Consider the following 20,552-nt stretch of genomic DNA (forward strand, 5'->3'; position numbering starts at 1 on the left):
ACAAATTGTCATAACAATTTGTATAATGAAAAACTTACCATAGATTTGGCAACCAGGTGATGATACCACAATGAGTATTTGCCTTTAAAAAAATACTACTCTCATTCATCCTTGCATCTACCTTTCTCAAACATTAACTTGAACAATTAAGTGTTAATCTTGTAGATACTTTATCTTTTACTATCATTTGACTTCTATCATCGGACTATAAACTCTTCTATATTGGTTAGCCTCAACCTATCATTCATTCTTTATTCCGATAGAGAATTTTAAAAAAAATTATTCTACTCAATAAAATCATAATGATCAAAAGTAATTAAATTTTATCGAACTAGGTAAATAGTATATCGATCCAATAATTATGGTTATTTTATATGGGTTGTTAACAATTATTATTGAAATTATGTAAAGTGCGTTTGTTATTGATTTTTATTTAAAATATATATATATTTTATAAAATAGAAATTTTATTATTATTTTAATAGTGTTGTTTAATATTTCCAAAAAATATTTTATTTAATAAATCATTTATATAATATTTTCTTAGCAAAACTATTAATTATTTATAAAATAATAAAAGATCAATTATAGTTTTCATAGACTTTAAAAATTAAATATAAGTTACTCTTTTGGCCTTTTAGTCAAAAGCCACATGGAAGAGCATGTTCACCACATAATGATGCTTCATCTAGTTCACAAACCTCAACGGCTAGTTTCACCTTCAAATGACCGTTTGAGAAATAATAACACCCTTCAAAATTTTCAAATTCTGATAAGAAAAAAACAACACAAACAAAAACCATACATAATTTCCGACAGTTTTTTTTTCATCTCCAACAACATTCTTAAACAACAATTTTCACCTTAGAAATTTTCATTCTTCAACACACACAAAAATGGTGTACTCAAACTCTAACTACACCCCCACATACTACTCAACACTCCATGATTCAATCACTTCTTTCTGCAAAACCATTCTTCCTTTCAGCTTCAAGAAACGATCTTTACAATCTGCGGAACATAAACTGTCAAAGCTACAATCTGATAACCTTAAATGGCAGCAAGACTCTTTCCACCAAATTTTGAACTTGATGGGTCTTCACAAAGAAGGAATTGTAGCTGAAACTGAAGTTTCAGCTTTCAAAACTCACTTGCTTGAAACCCTTATCGCTTCGTCTTCGGAACAAGAAAATCCGGTTATATTAAGAGATAAGCTTCTGTTTTTGCAGGTTGGTTTGAGTACCCTTTGAACTCATCTATGAAGTTTTGAACCTTTCTTGTCTTTGGTTTTGAGTTTTGACTATTTTTTTTACCTTATTAGGAACTGCTTTATGCTAAGTGCATTTCTGAAGATGATTACCATTCTTCGAAAAGGCCGTTGTTACAAAGATTGGCAGTGCAAGGAGTTCAGATTCAAGCAAAGGATGTGATCGCAGGGAAGTCGAAGGATGTGAAAGAGAATTCTGAAGAGGAGTGGTCTGTGATTGATTTGAAGGATGATAAGAGTTTAGCAAACAAGGAGAATTTGAATTCTAAGGGAAAATCGAATCACGGGTCGGCTTTGAAACAGATTAAAGGATCGGTTTTGGGGTTTGTTTCTTCTAACAAGCATGAAAAGAGTATATTTGATTCACCTTCTTTGAAACAACAGAATGAAGGTGTGTCAATTCTAATGGAGGAAAGTGGGCCTCCGGAACCGGGTTCGGAAAAGTCGAAAAGGAAACCGTTTAGGACTTTGTTTCATAGGGAGCAGAGAGAGGGATCTGAGGTAGAACAAAGAGGAGGGAAACCAGTGAAAAAGCAATGGGGGTTTGATGGATTTAAGAAAGGGAAGAAAATTGAATTGGATGATGATGAAACAGCTCCTTTGCCTCTGAATCAGAGATCTGATAGTGAGGCTTTCTCAGCTTCATCTCAGTCTTTTGCAAGGGGTGTTGGGGATGGACCAGACACCAAGTTGATCAAAAAGAAGTTGCATTCTGATGGTGCCCCATCTGATTTTTTCATAGATAAGGTTTTTTTTCTTGTCCCTTATAGAGTAGAGTTTACACTAAGCAATCCCAATTAACGTTGATTACTGTCGTCTCAAAGAGTGTGCAAGTTGGTATGGTGGGTGACCAACTTGCGACTAACCTACATAAGGCCTCCAAAAAATTAAGATGGTCCTGATGCGGATAGTATAGGGGTGACCATTACATAGAGAATTGATTGCGTGAATGTGTGTCGGGTTCAATTCGAATTCATTTGTCTATTTATGAATCTTATTTTCTTTGAGCTAGTTTTGGACATAGTATATGTTAACCAAAAATTTATTGTGAATTATAAATAGGTTTTGGGAAACAACATAAAGAAGGAGCTGTCAAGAATTCAGACAGAACTCAGCAGCACAAATCCAAATCTAAAATTTTCGTTAGTATTTTTTTTTTATTTGTATCATAACTTCATTTAGAAAAATGATACTTATTGTTTGCTTAGAAATGTAACATTTGCTTGTATATGTTGTGAGCTATAACAGGAATGATCAAATGGAAGCAATATCTACCAGGATTCCAGTGGACAAGGCTGATTTGAAAAACTACTTCCCCAAGTGAGTCAACTTTGGATTACTTAACAATTGACTTATTATGTACTCAACTTTTAAGGTTTCTTTCTTATTATCACGTGTATTTTCTGTGTTTCAGATCATGGTGTGATCGATATGGTGATGTTGTGTTGGATGTGGTGAAGAAGGAATTCAAAAACCATGTTGAAGAAATGGAACACATGCGCGGCATAGCAAAAGAAAAACACAGTGAGAACTCGAGGCAGTGGACAACATTTGATGATGATGAGAATATTCATCCGAATCTTTTTGTTCATCGTGACAATTCTGTTCGCAGTAGTAACATCAATCCATTTTCTCAAAATTATTGAGAATGTATGGAATTGATTAAGCTGAGGTCTCTATCAGCTTCTTTCTCCGAGCAAATTTATATCAGTAGTCATCAAGATTTGAACTTTGAGGCTGTATCACAACTCTTTAGAGTGTGTTCAACCTCTTGAACTACGCCTTAAGACCTCATCTGGAGGAGTCTAATACTGTTATGTTTAGACTTTATAAAACCATAAAAAAAAACTTAATTACTGTCTGAATTATCAATAATAGTATTTTCATGATATGATAACTCTTTTCTGTATCAAACATCTATGGTGTTTAGCTTGTCATTTAAACTTAAGATTTGACAATCATTTATGTTTTCATGTGCATAAATTGAACTCCGTTTCTTTCCTTTCATTAAAATTTATGTTTCATGTACGGTTTGGAAAGTGATAACACATAACTAAAAAAACTCCAATTGATTTTTGAACTCAATTCAGCTTGGTTAATGCCTTAGTACCTGAAATAATCGGTTAACATGATAAACTTTTTCGAAGTTCTCAGATAGGTTACCAATGTTTGAAATTGTAGGAAAGTATCAATCTAGCCTCGCATTATCCATATTTCAAAATGAACTTTAAACTAGTCAAGAGAAGCCTCACAAAATTTGGATATAAAATTTTGCCTCGTCAATTACTATTTTGCCACCTATCATCATTTACAAAGGGTCCAATATAGTGTGCCACCTATGAGTATATGACTTTTGATTATTCAACATACACTAAAACATCAATTCAATCTTTAAAGATTTCTGATATCAATTAGTCTCTCAAAGATTTTAAAGTGGAATCAAAATGATTCATCAAATTCTGTGATTATCAAAATGAACCATTTTGGTGACACTAATTTCTGGAAGAACAAATTGATGTGAAGTGTATATATACATCAAGGCCTGCATTAAGTTTAGCCTAGATTTGAACTATTGACTGCGCTTCTGAGTGAGCTGACGGCTCTGTCGAGCCTCCACAAACATGTCCGCGACACAGAGGACATACCCTGTAAAATAGAGAAGCAGAAAACATGGTTACTTAGATATTGGAAACTAGTAAATATGAAAAGAATGAGGGCAATATATCAGATAGGTTACCCATGTATTTCCTTCAGCCACTTATCGACACATGACATGTGATATTCATGCTTGCAAGGAAGAACTCGTATTTGGTCCCCATCTTCATACTCCGCCAAGCATATGTAGCATCTAACAAATTGATTTTAAACTTTTTTTATATTATATTGGAAGATAGAATAAACTCGAACTGCTAAATAAAACGTATATAACTTTAATGTGAGCATTGAAGAGCATACAGAGTATGATCATCACTGGCATAGACTCAAATATTAGAAGCTAAAAACTAATCATCCATAACCACTAATCTAGGGGAAACTTGATTACTTTGATGATGATGATAACAATAATAATTAGGATCAAGGGGCTTACTGTTCAGCATCATTGCCTCCATCAGCTGCATCAACCTTTTTGTGAGACTTCAGAGGGAAAGAGTCCACAACTGATTCAGGCGCAGGGAGTGAGACCGTGGAGAGGGAAAGGGATGAAGGTTGCCGGTGGATTTCATCTAAAACCTGCGGTGGAAAAATATGGTGCTTCGTAAATTTGTTTTGGTTCACGTATCAGACTTCTCATACGATACAATGTCATTTTCAGGCCAAATAATTATTTAGGTCTAATGTGGGGCATTTCATGTAACCATAAAATAATAGATTTCAATCAGTTATGAATAATGATCCACCATAAAAACCATAGTTCTGTATGCACAAAATATCTGCGGCTAACATAACAAGTAATAATAGCACATGGCTCTAACATTTATGATGTGTCACACTATCAATTGTGTCATAGTTAGATTCAAATTATGCAAGAAAAGCGCAGGGTAAGGGTTGAACGCTAAATTAAATTAAATCTCGGAGGAAATAGAGAAAGTAAAAACCTCAAACAGAGCCTCAGCCAGCATGACTATTCTTGAAATACTCGACCGAGAGCTAGATTCTTCAGCCACTGGGAATGACTCGCACGAGCACATACCGTCTGCATGGAGTCCTAATGGACATGAAGAGTTCAACCGACCAATCTCATCAAGGCCTCCACGAAGCCTTTCCCAGATCTGTATAAAGGAAAGCAAACAGCTTACAAAATGCTTGTGACAGAAATAACACAACAGGGATCACAAACCCAGTTAATAAATGCAAGTATGTGACATAATTTGAAGCATTCTATGAAATGTTCAGAATCACCTCAGATCTTGAGTGTCGCACTCTTTCACTCAATCTGCGAATTCTACTGCCCCTATATCTGGGCGGACGTCCAAGCCCATCATTTGATAAATCCTCATCGAAATCAACCTGCCACCGATCTTGAGATCCCGAATCATCAGCACCTCCCGTGGAGATAACGATGGTTGGAGAATCACCAAACCTTCTAGAACTACGTTGTGAAAAAGTATCCCAAAACAATCTTCTACCATTGCTTCTGGCATCATGATCATCCGCATCTGCATTGCTGCCAGACAAAATGTTGGAAGATATTGCGACCACATCGACTTGAAACATACCATCATTTCCCTGCACTATTTCCCGATTGGACACAAGAATACCTAAACCTGAAGGTATTGTTTCGCGACGGGATTCATCTTCTGAAATTTGAGAAGTTGGTGGTGCATTAGACACTTGAGCAACATGACTAGAAGAACTATGGATAGACATGCCTGCATTTGTGTCAATCTCAACAGAAATTTCATCCGAACTGGCATTTCCATGCTCTTGAGAGATTGAGCTCCTTGGGTGCGCGGTCTCATGATGAGAGATTCGAGAGACACCACTAGACACTGGATCATCAACATTATTGATTCTATCCATGTTAGTAAAATCATTTACAGAGACTGGATCTGAAGACCGTTGTTCAACAAATGAAGTACTAGCAGTGTTGTTACCATCACTATATGATTCACGATGACTATGACCAGCACATACCTGATAAGGAGAAACTAGCTCCTTATGTTCAGACAAGCAATTCCTCTGACTACTCGTTGCAACATTTCCATAAGAACCTTCAACAGTAGCATTCCTGCGGAACTCAGTCTCAGTTCTCATATCGGTTGAGATTGAAGTTTCTGCCTGAGGGCAGCAACTGATTCTAGCTTCTTCTGTACATGATAACGAGGATTCATCAGAGACTTTCTGAATTTCATCATTAAAATGTCTAGCCGAATTAACATGAAGCTCTTCATATTGATGTTCTTCCATCTATAAAAAATAGTACAAAATGTCACTCCCTTAATCAGTTACTCTCTGAATATCTATTTAACAGACAATTTTTCAATAAATTTGCAACCAGGGTTTCAAAAAACGGTCGTCCGCGACAAAACAGCATACAGTTATTCACCATTAGAATAAATTATGGTTAATTCACACCGCGACGACCGCAATCAGTACTAACCGAAATTGCCAAAATCGCGGAAGTCTTTATGCAACCGCAAACCTTGCTTGCAACATTCAATTTTTCAATATTTCTAATAAATAATGATATCACTGGCATCAACAAATAATTTCATTGATTAAGCTCATACATGTAAAATTTAATCAATCATCGTCATCATCAACTATGATAATCACTACTTATGTTATTTTGATCCTTTTGAATAAAAAGTGGATCGGATTAATGAAGACAGAATTGGAAAATTGAGAAAATCGAAAATTCGAATTGAAAAGTGAGGGTGAATAGAAAAAGCTACAAGTGCAAAATAGAAGAAAATCGGAACCTGAGAAATGGAGCGAGAGGTGGAGGAGCCGCAGAGAAAGGAAGAGAATCTGAAGCGATGGTTGTTGTTGACCCTTGGTGGAGAAGGACGAGACCCGAGACGACTAGAGGCTGAACCCATGTTGATGAAGATGTAAGAGAGAGAAAAGAAAAGTGTGAGAGAGGTTTAGGAGAGAGAAAGAGAAGAGATTATATATGATGAAGAGGTTGATGCTTGTTGCTTCATGAGTGGTGATAACAATGGAATTGGAAAGTTCAACAACTTTGAGTTTTTCATAATCAATCTTGAACAAAAAAAGTAATAATCAAAGTTTATCTATTTGAATGGGTTAACTTTATTGAATCATTTTTTCTTACATTTTCTTATTTATTTTTTAATTCATAGAAGAATTAATATATTTAGATCTTACAATGATTATCAATAAATATAAAAAGTTGTAAAAAAAAATCTGTATTTTTCAATTCTTTTAGATTTACCAACCAAACTCAACTAGTGCTTTTTTTAAGCTCTTTAGTAGAGTTAAAAATACTCCCTTTTTCTTGTTTATAAAATTATTTTTAAATTTATTAAATATATGCAATGTATTTGATTTATATCTGGTTCAAGTACATATTTATTTATATATTTAAAAATAAAATATTTTTATAAAATAGATCTAAGGTAACAATAAATAATTGGTTTGATTAGATTTTATTTTTTAAAATTATTAAAGTTTATATTAGTTTATATTTTTTCTGTTATATTTGACATAGAAAATGTAATAAGTGAAATAGAGAATAGATATTTTAATAAATTATTCTGATGTATTTTAATTATCATTAATGCAATAGAAGAGAAATGAGAAATTAAGAGTATTAATTAAATGACATAATTATCATTTGGCACCGTGGTGGCTGGCTTTTTCCCATCTTCAATGATATTTGAATGGATCTTAACTTTATCTGGTGGTAACATATGGTGGGTGATTTTTTTTAAATAATCATTTTTTTCAAGAATAATACGAAAATAATCACAATTTCAAATTATTTACCGATATAACAATTTTTTTTAAAATGAACCAATGTGACATTTGCTATGGCGCATGCGTTGATGAATTTGTACTCATGCGCCACTGCAATTGGCGCATACATGTAAAATATATGAGCATGTGTTACTCCAATTGACGCATGCATGTAAAATGTAGGAGCATGCGTCACTGCAATTGGCGCATGCATGTGGCTACTCTTTATTTTTTTACATGCATGCGCCAAGTGGCGCATGCTCCTACATTTTACATGCATGCGTCAATTGCAGTTACGCATGCTCCTACATTTGACATACTTTTACATGCATGCGCCAATTGTAGTGGTGCATGCTCCTATATTTTACATGCATGCATCAATTGTAATGACGTATGCTCTCATAAACATGGTTAGTTTGGTAAATAAATTGAAAATATGGTTATTTTGGTATATAATTTGAAAAAATTGGTTATTTAAAAAAAATCCTACGGTGGGTCCTTAGAATTGACATCGAATCAAATCATTTCAAAAATAATTCAAGATTCAATGTTCAAAAATAAGTTCGTAAAAAAAAGTGTTAAACTTAAAATATGTATAATTTGACTTGTTTAGTTCAAATTTTGTGGATACATTTCTTATATGAGAATGAAAGTAATAAATCTCATACATCAGATTAAAATGTGTGGATAAGATTAAAAGAGTTATTAATTGGCATCACAGAACCTTCTTCAACTTATTCTCATTTTATTTTTTTCTCAGCAAAATAGTAAATGATAACCTTTTATATATCTTATATTTTCTTCTTCTTCCCTTTTCATATTTCTCATTGTATTTCCCATGTATTCCTCTCGTTATGAATATCACTTATGCAACAAACCTTCCTTAGACTCCATTTTGTAAGTAAGACCATGTTCACTCTTATTTCTCCCTTATCTCTTTATCTTAAACACACATACAATAGCGTAAAATCCTCGAGCAAGGTTTCATCGTTCGCCGACATGCTACTGAGTTGTCGTTCCTGCCATGGTTGTTCTCCGGTGTGCCACGTAGTAGTCATTATAAAGAAAAAACCTTATAGTAAAAAACTATGTGTCGTATTGATTCTTATAATATTTAAAATTGATTGAGATTTTGTTTAATTTGAATTGAAAAAAATTGATAAGGGGCTAGAGTCCTGATTAATTTGAACTGATCTAGAAAGAATTGTTTGAGAAATATGTATATATGAAGGTCATTGATTGTGGTCTACATTTTTGGTGTGTTTATGTTGTCCAGTATGGTTTTGACATGCTAGTCTTTTGTTTTGTTTTTTGTTTCAGTGGTTTTGGAGCTAAAGTTATTTTGTTTTAGGGTTGGCTTGGTTTAAGTTATTGTTTTAGTAATTTAATAAAAACTTGTACCAAATGATATTAAAGTTCCATAAAAAAATTTAGAGTTAAATATGTGTACTAAACCCAAGTGTAATGCAATACATGCATCATAATAATACAGAAAATGATGGCTACAAAAGTTGAACCTTGCCTAATAAAGGATTCTTAAAAATATAAAACTTCCCTTTTTACCTCTTATCAAACATATTCATAGTTAAAATCCAAAGATTGGTAGTGTTCATCTCAGTTTTAGAGCTAGTCTAATTTAATTGTGTTGCATGCATGCACTCACAATGATGTTCCAAGAAACAAGGTTGTAGAAAAAAAGGCTTTACTCCAATAATTTGTGAGAAAAAGTGGTACATCAAACATGTTACACCAAGAGAGAAAAGTGTGAAACAAAACAACCATGTTTTAATTTTGAACCTTAGCACTTCAAACCACCCTCAATTTGATGGTCTAACAAAAGGGACAATCCAAACCGTCGAAGATATGCTCCGAGCTTTTATTTTGGAGAGTGAAGGTAGTTAAAAGGGTCATTTGCCCTTGATAGAGTTTTCTGACAACAACAATTATCACTCGAGCATTGGGATGGCACCATATGAAATCCTATACTGGAGGAAGTGCATGACACCTTTATGTTGGGTTGAGGTGGGGGACAGAAGCGTTCTTGGACCAGAGATAATTCAGAAAACCATGAAGAGGATAAAGGAAATCCATGAAAAGATGAAAAAGGCACAAGACCGTTGGAAGAGCTATGTTGACCAAATGAGGATACCTTCAGAGTTTGGAGACAAGGACCATGTGTTATTGAAATTTACTGCTAGATTTGGATTGAAAGGACATTTCAAGACTAAGAAGTTGGGTTTGGGATACATTGGTCCTTATCAGATCATTAGACGGGTAGGAGGGATGGAATATCAATTAGCATTATCTCCTTCTCTATTCTGCCTTCATGATGTCTTTCATATATCTCAACTCCGAAAGTTTGTACCAGATCCTTTTCAGCCTATTCTCTCAGAGATGATAGAAGTTGCAGTGGATCTTACCTTTCAGCCTCAACCTTTCTGTATCATAAATGATGCGGTTAAGGCACTTAGGAATAAGGAGATAACTCTCATGAAGTTGTTGTGGGAGGAGTCGACTAAGACGAAGCTACTTGGGAGCTAGAGCCTGAGATGTAGAAAAGTTATCCTTATCTCTTCAAGTATGTTTTTTTAAATTTGATGCAGTGTTTTTCGCAAGTATACGAACGCGTCAGAGTAATATAAAAGATTGTCGAATCCACAGAGACCAAGTGTCAAGCTATCGTTATCTGTTGTTATGGTGTTTATCAAAGGAAATCAAAATAGGTGTTTTTGTAGTGTGCAATGAAAAGTAAAGTATTTAAATAGATTTAATTAATAAAGACAGAGTCGAATGTAATTCACGTAACCAATTGATAATCCAAGTACTTGCTAATAGAACTATTTATGGGCAATGTTTCCTACTTTGAAAAGAACTAATTTAACGGGAACTGTCGCTTTCGCGTATTCAGAACCGAGTTGTACTCCCTAATCAAACCCTCTTATTGTCACTTATAAAAAGGCGCGCATTGCGTTAGAGTAGTAAACATATTTTTAAGAAATATAGTATCTTGACTAAGTTGAAAAGTATTATAACCTGGACTTTTTAACCAAAAGAGGTTCTTACGAACCAGACTCTAAACTTATAAACGCGTCCGAAAATAGTTTTAAAATCTCTTTTCTTCTTAATGTTAAAAACTCCTAATGAACTAGACAAAGCGCTTTCGTTGTTTTTGAAATAGTTAAAAACAATTAAGTTTAAAAAGACGTTGGACGGCTTTCGATCTTACCCAACGGAATTGAAGTGCGGGAAAACTTAAGTTGAAAGTTAAAATAGCCCTTAAGTGTTTCTACGAACAATTGTACGGATTATCGGTTCAATTACGATCCTTACATTCTAACCTTTTAGATTTAGTTAGACATGGTAAAATAAAAGTGCATTAATTTAAATAAAAGTAGTGCGAATGCGGAAAGTAAATAAAAGTAGTGCGAGTGCGGGAAATAAATAATTTAAAGCGAGTGCGAGGAAATAAATAATTTAAAGCGAGTGCGAGGAAATAAATAATTTAAAGCGAGTGCGGGAAATAAATAAAGTAAAGGCGAGTGCGGGAAATAAATAAAGTAAAGGCGAGTGCGGGAAATAAATAAAGTAAAAGCGAGTGCGGGAAATAAATAAAGTAAAGGCGAGTAATAAAAACCTGCTCCAATCGGAGGGCTGAGTAAATTGCAATGCGGAAATGTAAATGGCGGCAGGATTAACTTCCTTCCAAAGTGCTCCAAACTCGATTACAAACTCTATCACAGACTTGATTACACAATTGTGGTAACACTCCAATGCGAAGCGATTACCACTATAAAATACTGAATATATGCCTAAGTGAAACAAAGTTGCTTCTGAGTTTGCCTCTGTTCTAAGTCTGGATCATTGTAAAAGTGAATTCGCGTTTCTATTTATAAGCAAGTAAAAAGATGGAAATGACTTGGATGCCCTTCAACTTGAAAATAGGAGGGAACCGTTTTTCCTCTTGTGGCGCCCGCCACAAGGCCATGGCGCCCGCCACAAGGCCAAAGTGAGGCGCCTTAGTGGAAGTGGTGGGAAAACGTGGGAGTTGAGGGAAGTTGAATTTGACACGTCATGGCTTGGTCTGTGGCGCCCGCCACTGGGTAGGCCATAAGCACAAAATGTTGAATTTTAGGGTTTTTAGCCCTTTTTCACTCCTTTTCTCGATCGGGGCTCCGATTAAAGTAAAAACCTGAAAACAAAGGAAAACATAGTAATAACACAACAAAATGACAATAAAACAACTAGGATGCATGTGAAATTGGAGTCGAAAATACGTAAATTTTAGTGTTATCAAACTCTCCCACACTTAAACCTTTGCTTGTCCTCAAGCAAAACATTATAAGGCTCATGAAAGAAAAACCGGTGTAAACGAGTGCTTCGGGTAGAAATTCTAAGCTCAAGTCGGGATGCAGTGATAGGTACTAACTGAGTGAACTAAGGGTATCATGATGACACTAATCCGCAAATACGGACATAAACTTCATTCCTATATTAACCAACCCATATTATCCCACAATACCTAGGCCTGCCTCTTCATCTCTTTTTGTGTCCTTTTCATTCAGGTGCAATCACATTAAGCCCGTTATCCGTACATGCTTCATAGTAGAGTGGCATGTTAGTGATTATGATCTGAGCTTGGGGTTTCCGGCACATAAACATGTGTAAACCCTTTTATTGGACCAAACTGGAGTTGTGGAGGATCGGATCGTAATCCGCCCTACCGAGTTCAGTGCCAGATACCTCTGAACCAACTAGTAGTGGGTACTGTTTTTCTTTTTCTTTTTCTTTTTGTAGCAATTTTTTACAATTCTTTGGTTTAAATGACTTTGTGAGGGTCACCTATACCGGAGTTGCCTTTTTGCTTTCTTTTATTTATTTTTTTCTGGATCATTCACTTATTTGCATCGGTCCCCTACGTAGAGGATGTGTAGGCCGGAGCTGACTGCTGAGATAAACTACTGAGGACTTATACGGAAATGATGATTAAGGCCATGGTATATGGGGTTTCGGGAAATGATTCCTATATTTACGAAGTCTATGGTGCTAAAATAATACTGATGTTTCGCAAAGTTCTCCCAAGTCACCGCATCCTTACTCAAAACATGTCTTTAAAACCTGAAAACTTTCGGAATAACACTATTTTCTTTTGCAAAAAAAAAATTTGTGGGGCTAAAAGGTATGGGGAGATTAGATTATACTAAAGATTTACTATATTCGGTGACTCGTCAGACTCATGCATTATACTAAAAAGAAAAATAAACAACTAAAAGGGAAATTAAACAACTAAAAGGAAATAAACAGTCTAAAAACAGCAAATAAAACTGAAAAATAAAAGGAAAACGATAAATGCTCCTCCCACACTTAAATCGAACATTGTCCCCAATGTTTCGAAATAAGATAAGGGAAGAGTTACCTGGCAACCTATTGCTGACCACTAGTGCCCTCGCCATCCTGAGGTGGACGACGGGATCGGGTACGACGACGGTCTCTCTGATCCATCCTCGCCTGCAGGGCATCCTGAGCGGTCCTCACCTCTCGAAGGTTACCTAGAATGGAACCTTGAGTAGCTTCGATGAGTGCCATGTCGCTGGTTGTATTGTTGTTGACGGGCTTGTGTATCTGTGATCACTTGCAGGGACTGTAAAACAGTGTTGTAGGACCTGTCTGTCCTCTGCTGCGATTCTTGCATGAAGTTCATATTATCCGTCATTTGTTGTTGGAGGGTAGAGAGTAGGTCGTCATGCCTTTGCTCTCTAGCCAGGTGGTCACGCCACATCTCCTCTGTAATATAGAAGCCAGGAGTGGTACCTGCAGAAGAAGAAGAAGATGGTGCGGTGTGTGGTGGTGAAGGATGACGGGGGGACACATGGGGTACGGGAGATCTCTCTCTCCGGTCATATTCATCATCAGTGTTTGGTCCCGCCTCATCAAGAATGTTAGGAGGAAGAGGACCCAAAACAGGTGGAGCATCTAAATCGTAGGTCCAATTCCTCTCATCACGTATATCGGTACGTCTAGTGCAAGGTAGAATAACAGATGGGATGGCTACACCATGAACCATAAGTGTATAAACTCCTTCTCTCCTTGAACGGTATAATTTCATGTCTCTCAAAAATTTTAAGTTAATTGTGCGAGGAGGTAAGGGGTCTAGGGTAGCCATCTCATTGTTCAGGTTAAGTGCCCGAGCAATAGACGTAATCAATCCACCAAAAGAAATCGGTCCCGCCTTATTCAGGGTTAAAATCATATGGGCGAGCATAAACAGAACCGAATTAATTCTCCTATTTGTGAGGCTTCCTTGCAAATATAGAAGCTCTCTAGCGTTAACCTTATTTGGATTCTCCCGGCCAAAAATAGTGCATGCCAACAGATATCTAAAAACTCTGATGGCCGGGTTATGGATAGTTGAGGCAAGAACTCCTTCAAAAGAGTTTATGGAAGTGTTTGATAAACGCTCCTAGAAGGAAAATACCTCAACAGACCATTCAGAATCCAAAGGGGCCTCACAAATAGCACCTTCCCCATGAGGGATCCCTAACAAGCTGGCTAGTTCGTCGGTACTGAACTCGTATTCAACAGCAAACATTCTAAATTTTACAGTACCAACTGTGCTAGCAGTTGTAAGACCCCAATTTTGACCCTAAGATCCCTCATGGCATCATAACATTACATTTGCATAGCCTCAAGGATCATGAGCATCTTGGTTCCCTTTGCCTTTGGGTGGGACTCCTTGTGATTGGTTTGAGATCACCAAGCATGCTTGAATTATACATCATTGTTTCTCTTACTTTTGTTTACTAAAAAAAAAAAAGAGAGAAAAACGAAAAAAATAATAATAATAAATAAATAAATAAAATATGAAAAAAAAATTGGACTTGGGCCTCTCTCATTTGAGCCCACAGGTCCACAAAAACCAGGTTATAAATTCAGAGTTCCAGTGAAACAAAAGGAGGTCATTCCTATTACCTTGGCAGGAAAAAGAAAGTGAGAGAAGAGCTGACAGAGTTCAGAGCAACCTCCAGAGGCAAACCCTCAGATTGCTCTACAAACCCAACGGTGCAATTCAATTTCATTCGATCTCTCCAATCAGGTTTGCCCTATATCCATCATCTTTATGCCTTCAATTTGAATTTTCTGAATATATGAGGTATTATGGGTGAATTTGATACCCTTTTGATGCATGTGTTTGACAGGAGGTTTAGGCCTCCTACCCTTGGTTGCTTTTTGTGAGCTTTTTTTGTGAATTTTAATGGCATGATTCATGTGGTTACATTTTGATTTGGGGACAACTCTTGATTACCCTATATTGTTTCTCTAACCTGTTTGTTGAGTTTTTTTGTGAGGGCTCACATGACTCTTGCAGAGATGGCCTGGTGTTCCACTTTATTTGTGGGGATACCCCCTGGAGGTTTATTCCGATTACATATGCTTAATGGCTTGAGTTATTTGTTTGTGACTGCTTATTCCAAAGGATGGGAGCTACTTGGATCATCAATATGATCTCAAGAGGGGAACTCCTAATGTGGTTTTATTTTCTTTTCCCTTATCTCTTGTATGTTTAGGAATTTAACCCTTCTTTTTTTTCCCCATTCTAACCCAAGCCAAAACTTTTTGTGCAAACAATAACTTTTATTTTCAAAATTAGAAACCTAAGTGTAGCACCTCAAATTTGCACCTCCCATTTGTATATACATTTCATTTTTTGGTCATTAACATTGCATTGTCATTGCATAATCCATTACATGTCATCAGTCAAGGCTGGTCAGGAGATTCAACTGTGCAAGGCAACAAGAGCATTTTCCTTGAGATCAAAGCCCTAGGGTTGTTCCATTGAGCTCACATGACCCAAAGATCATTTGGAAGCAATTTGGCCAAGTGCTGAAGGCTCAGAACTCATCAGTCCATGTGCAAATCATCTGAGGCCCTCAAAAGTCAACTGCAAAGTCAACTGTGGATTTGAAGGTGGGAAGTGGTTAGAGATGCTCCATTCATGTTCAAGCAAGTCTCATTTGGCATTTCAAACATCAACATTGAAAAATTTGAAGTCAGGTCAAGACTTTCCCAAAATAGCAAGTGACCTATAATTTGGAATTTCCAAAAATGGCAAGGTTTTGGACCAACTTCAACTCAAGTTTACATCATCAAGAAAGCTTCAAATGAAATTTTGTCCAACATGAAAGTTGAATATCTTTCTCTCCCATTTCCAAAAAGTCCAAGATCATGAATTTCTCATGTGTGGTTGAGGAGATATGGTCCAATCATGGCAAAGTGTGTTCAAAAGTTCAAATGGACATAACTTTCAAACCAAAGCTCCAAAATGAGTGGTTCTTTTTGCATTTTGATCCTTATAACATGTACTTTCCAAGCATACCATTACTTGACAGGAATTTCATTTGCATAAGCATGTGCTCACTCATGAAGTTTTTGGAAGAAAATTTCATAAACTCATTTTTGTTGATCATGAGCATACCAAACCAATTCTAATATGTGCATGAACTCATTTTAAGTGGATTTGGGCCTTGAAAGCGTATTGTTCACGTGCATGGGGTGCATGAAGTGGAAATCTCATTTTTGCACAAACACCTTCCAACTTACTAATCACATTTGCATTTGGCCTAAACAGTTCCTAAACATGATTAGCATGAAGTATATATGCTTAATCATAACTGTTTTCCATCATTAGCAACATTTTAGATCTAGAATCACAAAAATCTCAAAAATTTGCTCTCAAACTTTTTCCAAATTTCTTCAAACAAAAGCACTTTCTATTGGTTGATTCATGTTCAGGAGGTATTGTTGAGTAGAATTGGACGTGGATTCAGAGAAAATCGTGGCATATTGAGCTAGGTTCAAAGTGTGAAGCATCCATGGCAGTTGAAGATTAAGCTGGTTCTGTGCATCCTTGAGCTTCAATTTCATCATCATTCACTTCACTAAGCATATTGGAAGAGTTCTGGAGCATCATAAGCCTTGAAGCAAGCTGAATCCAGTTCTGTTCATCAAGAGGTCATTTTTTCGACCTCTTTAATTCTCAAATTCATTATGCTAATTGTGTAGTTCGTTGATTGGTGATAATTCTGGTACAAATTTGGAGTGATTTGGCGCCATATACACAAAGTTATGTTCAATTAAAGTTTTGATGTCAATTTTTGATTCCTTCGATTTGGCTTGATTGTGTTGTTTTTGCATGAATTATTGTTGGATCCTTGATGTATGTGGAAGGATGAGTTGATTGGTGTAGGTTTTATCAATTTCTGGAACAATTTTTGAAATCTGGAAATTTCCATATGAAGATCTTCATGATCTTCATCGTCTATGCATGAACTCATGTGTTTTCCAGAATTGCTAGGACTCTGCTTCCATTTAGCTACGAAATTTGCATGTGTAATTCAAATTAGCTACGAAACTGGACATACGCTGCATGGCTTAGGGTTCAATACCAAAATGCCAACGTTTTGGAAGCGCGCGTTTGAGGATTCAAAATCGTCCCTGGTTCGATACCGGGCGAAGTCACTTTCCAATTGCCTTGCATTTTTCTACCTTTCCTTCACATTTTCATGTCATGCTTCATGTTTCATTTTTAAATTTTTCCTCAACTTCAAAAAATCATTTAAAATTGAAAAATGCTCCAATTGATCTCCAATTTTTTGCATTGTGTTCCTTATCTTGTCTAGTTTTTTATGATCATTAAATTGAAAATTGTGCTTGGCTGGAAAATTGATTTGTCCTAGGGTGTTTGAACATGTATCCATTCATGCTATTGCCTTATTTATTTGATCATAAAATGCTTGTTTCTTATCCAATGCTTTTGAAATTTTGTGTGTGGATTCTAGACATGTTGAGTGACATTTTGGATTTGGTTTGAGATTTTTCCCATGCTCCCATTCTATTTTATGCTCATGCTAACTTGGTGTGACAATTTGTGTCACACATGTGATTGTTTGAATTATGCTATGTGATTGCCATGCCTAATAATGTCCAATGCCTCTGATTTTTTGTGTGATGATCATGTTATATGTCCTGTTTACTCATGAATTTTTCCAAGATTATTTGAGTCATTTTTGATTTGATGTGCATTTGTTTCTTCTGATGTCTCAATGTGATCACCATTTGCATGCCTTGCCATGTTTTGCTCATGAAATGAATATGGTTAATGATTTTAATGTGGGACTTTTTGAGATTTGTTCTTGATTGAATGTGGATGATTCATGTTAAATTTGAGGTTCTGTTTTGAATTTTTGATCAATCTTTGACCCTAGGCTTTGACCTAGTGGTTTGTGGCTTACATGTGGGTTTTGATTTCAGGTTTAAACATCCAAGTCCATAGTTGATGATGCTTCCTCATTTGAGCATTGATGTTTGCTCTTGATTACTAACACTTGTGTGTTTTGTAGGTTGATGCTAACTCATTTGAGTTTGCCTTGTGGCTTGCACATTGTGAACATTGTCTGTCTGTTTGTTATTGCCTGTTGATTGTTTGTCTGTACAGTTGAACTGATTGGTTTAGATTTTTCACAGGTACCTAAGTTGCTTTGAGTTCATTTTGAACTTGCTTTGCTTGGTTGCTTAACCACTGAGGTATAATTCTTCTGACTTCATGTAGTCTGGAAGACCTGTCCTGTTATGTGGGCAGGCACCTGTCTGAAGCCCTCCTTAAGAGGCAATGCTTGTGAATGTTTAATTTTGTGCCAAGCAGGTAAAGACCTCTTAAGAGGCAATTGGCAGATAAAAGAGATGTGTAATCCATCTCCTGCTACTCAGTGTGTCATTCACTTTGCTCACACACCATGTGTTGATGCATTGTGAATACAACCCAAGCTCTTGTAGTGTCAGTCATCTGTGGAGAAGAGTTCCTACATTCTGAACTCCCACATTTTCTATTTGAGTCAAGCTCTCCCTGGCCAGGGATAAGAGCTGTGAGGTCTTACCCTCACTTCCCATTTCATCTGCTTCACCCTAACTCTCAATGTTAGGGTTAAGAGCTAACCACACCCCATTCCAGTTGGCTTGCTTTTGCAGCCTAGACTTGTATGAGCCCAAACTGTTTGCATATAGTGTGTGTGCTTGTTTATTGTGCTTATATGTGTTTGACTGTGCTGTTTAGGATAGCTTGCTCCCTGTGCAAGTTAGATAGAAACCTCAACCTAGGACCATTGTGGATTACATGATAACTATTAGGCTCGAGTCAGGCTCCCTTCTAGTTTATCACTTCCCAGTCTCTGGTTAGGACAACAGTTCTTTCCTTGCGTAGGGGAACTACGTCGCCCTGATCCTCATACCAGATGAGGTACGTAGGCAGGAGATGAGCAGATCTCTCCGGGCGCCCTTTTTCTTTTTCAACCCCTTTTGTGTGTGTTGGAGTCTGACATAAGTCTAGCGATTGGCAGTTGGTTTCCTGTGTCTGGTTTGCTTGTTGGAGTCTGACATAAGTCCAGCGATTGCCAGTCGGTTTCCTGTGTGTGTTTGTTGGTTCGGAGTCTGATGTAAGTCCAACGATTGGCATTCAGTTTCCATGTTTGCCTGTTTGTGTGGAGTCTGACGTAAGTCCAGCGATTGGCAGTCGGTTTCCTGTGTGGTTTTGTTTGGCGTGTGTTAGCCGAGCTACGAGTGCTCTGATTCTTCTCCGGTCAAAGAAGATACGTATGCATAGGATGCGACATCCTAGCGAGCACGTTTCCCCTGTCCCGAACTACGTTGACTCTGATGTCTGTGTCTGACATGCTACGTAGGCCCAGGATGCGATATCCTGCCGAGTCCCGTTTCTTTTGTCTTTCTGTGTTTCCTTCCAGCCTTGTGCAGTGTGTGAGCAGTTTCTAGCAACCTTGTCCTTTCTTTTGTGCGTGGATCCCGTCGAGTACGACGGATGCGTAGGGGTGCTAATACCTTCCCTTCGCATAACCGACTCCCAATCCCATCTTTCTCTGGTCGCAAGACCATGTCTTTTCCAGGTTTACTTCGAGCGTTTCCTTTCCCTCTTTTGGGATAAATAACGCACGGTGGCGGCTCTGTTGTTTCGTTTTCCCGCCGGTTTTTCCGCGTAATGCGACAGCTGGCGACTCTGCTGGGGATTTAGAAGTTGACCTCTTGCTGGTCCATCTTCCCTAAGCGAGTCAGTCCTAGCGCTCTTTAGGATAGGGTTGGTTGCTTTTACTGCTTTATTTATTGCATTTATGATTATGATGTGATTGTATATATGTGCATATATGTTTGCATGCATCAGTTATCATTGTGCTGGTTGTGTCTCTGTTGGGTGGGAGTTACAAGAGGTAAAAGGCCCAATACCCAGGCTATGAGTGAACTCTAGGACACCTAGGAATAGAGTGATTCTGGGGAAGCGGGTGGTATTGCGCCACTTAGCGGAACTTGATATCACGAGCAGTTCAGATCCTGATGGGGTATTATCGGTGCATACATCGGGTGTGCACATGATGATATTCTATGAAAGGGTTGTTTATCCTGCGTTTCTCTTGACCTTACCCTGGCCTAGATGACACCCGTGAGTGGGGAGGGAATGATCATTATTACAGGTACAGTTGGTGACTTGTTGGTGACTCTTGGGTTCTGTTGGTGACTTTATTCTACAGATTGGATCTCAGACGACTTTGGGTCTCAGATGATTTTGTGGGTCCGAATTCCAGCCGAAGCTTTGAACCTGTGCTCCGAGATACACAACCAGCCAGTCGTGTCTGCATCATTTGCATCATAGCATGTTTATTTTCAAAAAAAAATAATGCAATATAAAAAAAGAAAAGAAAAAGAAAAAAGCTAATCTCCGCATGCATGTCATTTCTCAGGTTCATTCAGGGGTCTATTCACTGTCAGAGATGGCATCCGTTCCCGAGTTGAAGAGGAAGACTTGCTC

The 20,552-nt window shown here is 37.1% G+C and overlaps 3 protein-coding genes across 4 annotated transcripts; 2 read left to right on the forward strand and 1 right to left on the reverse strand.

Annotated features, from left to right (window-relative positions):
- The first annotated feature begins 722 nt into the window (after window positions 1-722).
- Window positions 723-3,228, forward strand: LOC127073451 (uncharacterized). The gene is made up of 5 exons (XM_051014603.1): window positions 723-1,229; window positions 1,322-2,014; window positions 2,330-2,409; window positions 2,516-2,587; window positions 2,682-3,228. The coding sequence occupies exons 1-5, from the start codon at window positions 897-899 to the stop codon at window positions 2,911-2,913; spliced, it is 1,410 nt and encodes a 469-aa protein (XP_050870560.1). The 5' UTR covers window positions 723-896; the 3' UTR covers window positions 2,914-3,228.
- A 272-nt stretch (window positions 3,229-3,500) lies between these two features.
- On the reverse strand, window positions 3,501-6,989 carry LOC127073450 (uncharacterized). Of its 2 annotated transcripts, none has more exons than XM_051014599.1 (6): window positions 6,691-6,989; window positions 5,168-6,175; window positions 4,864-5,037; window positions 4,356-4,498; window positions 4,005-4,115; window positions 3,501-3,913 (listed from the first exon to the last, which is right to left on the reverse strand). In XM_051014599.1, exons 1-6 carry the CDS (start codon window positions 6,808-6,810, stop codon window positions 3,826-3,828), a joined length of 1,644 nt encoding a protein of 547 aa, XP_050870556.1. In that variant the 5' UTR covers window positions 6,811-6,989; the 3' UTR covers window positions 3,501-3,825. The 2 variants fall into 2 exon arrangements, with proteins under 2 accessions (XP_050870556.1, XP_050870559.1); XM_051014602.1 differs by having other exon boundaries at window positions 5,168-6,075; window positions 6,691-6,839.
- A 2,768-nt stretch (window positions 6,990-9,757) lies between these two features.
- Window positions 9,758-10,231, forward strand: LOC127136065 (uncharacterized). Its single transcript, XM_051062670.1, has one exon. The coding sequence runs from the start codon at window positions 9,758-9,760 to the stop codon at window positions 10,229-10,231; it is 474 nt and encodes a 157-aa protein (XP_050918627.1).
- Window positions 10,232-20,552: the final 10,321 nt, after the last annotated feature.

Source organism: Lathyrus oleraceus, chromosome 4 (assembly GCF_024323335.1).
Source record: "Lathyrus oleraceus cultivar Zhongwan6 chromosome 4, CAAS_Psat_ZW6_1.0, whole genome shotgun sequence".
Taxonomy (NCBI): domain Eukaryota; kingdom Viridiplantae; phylum Streptophyta; class Magnoliopsida; order Fabales; family Fabaceae; genus Lathyrus; species Lathyrus oleraceus.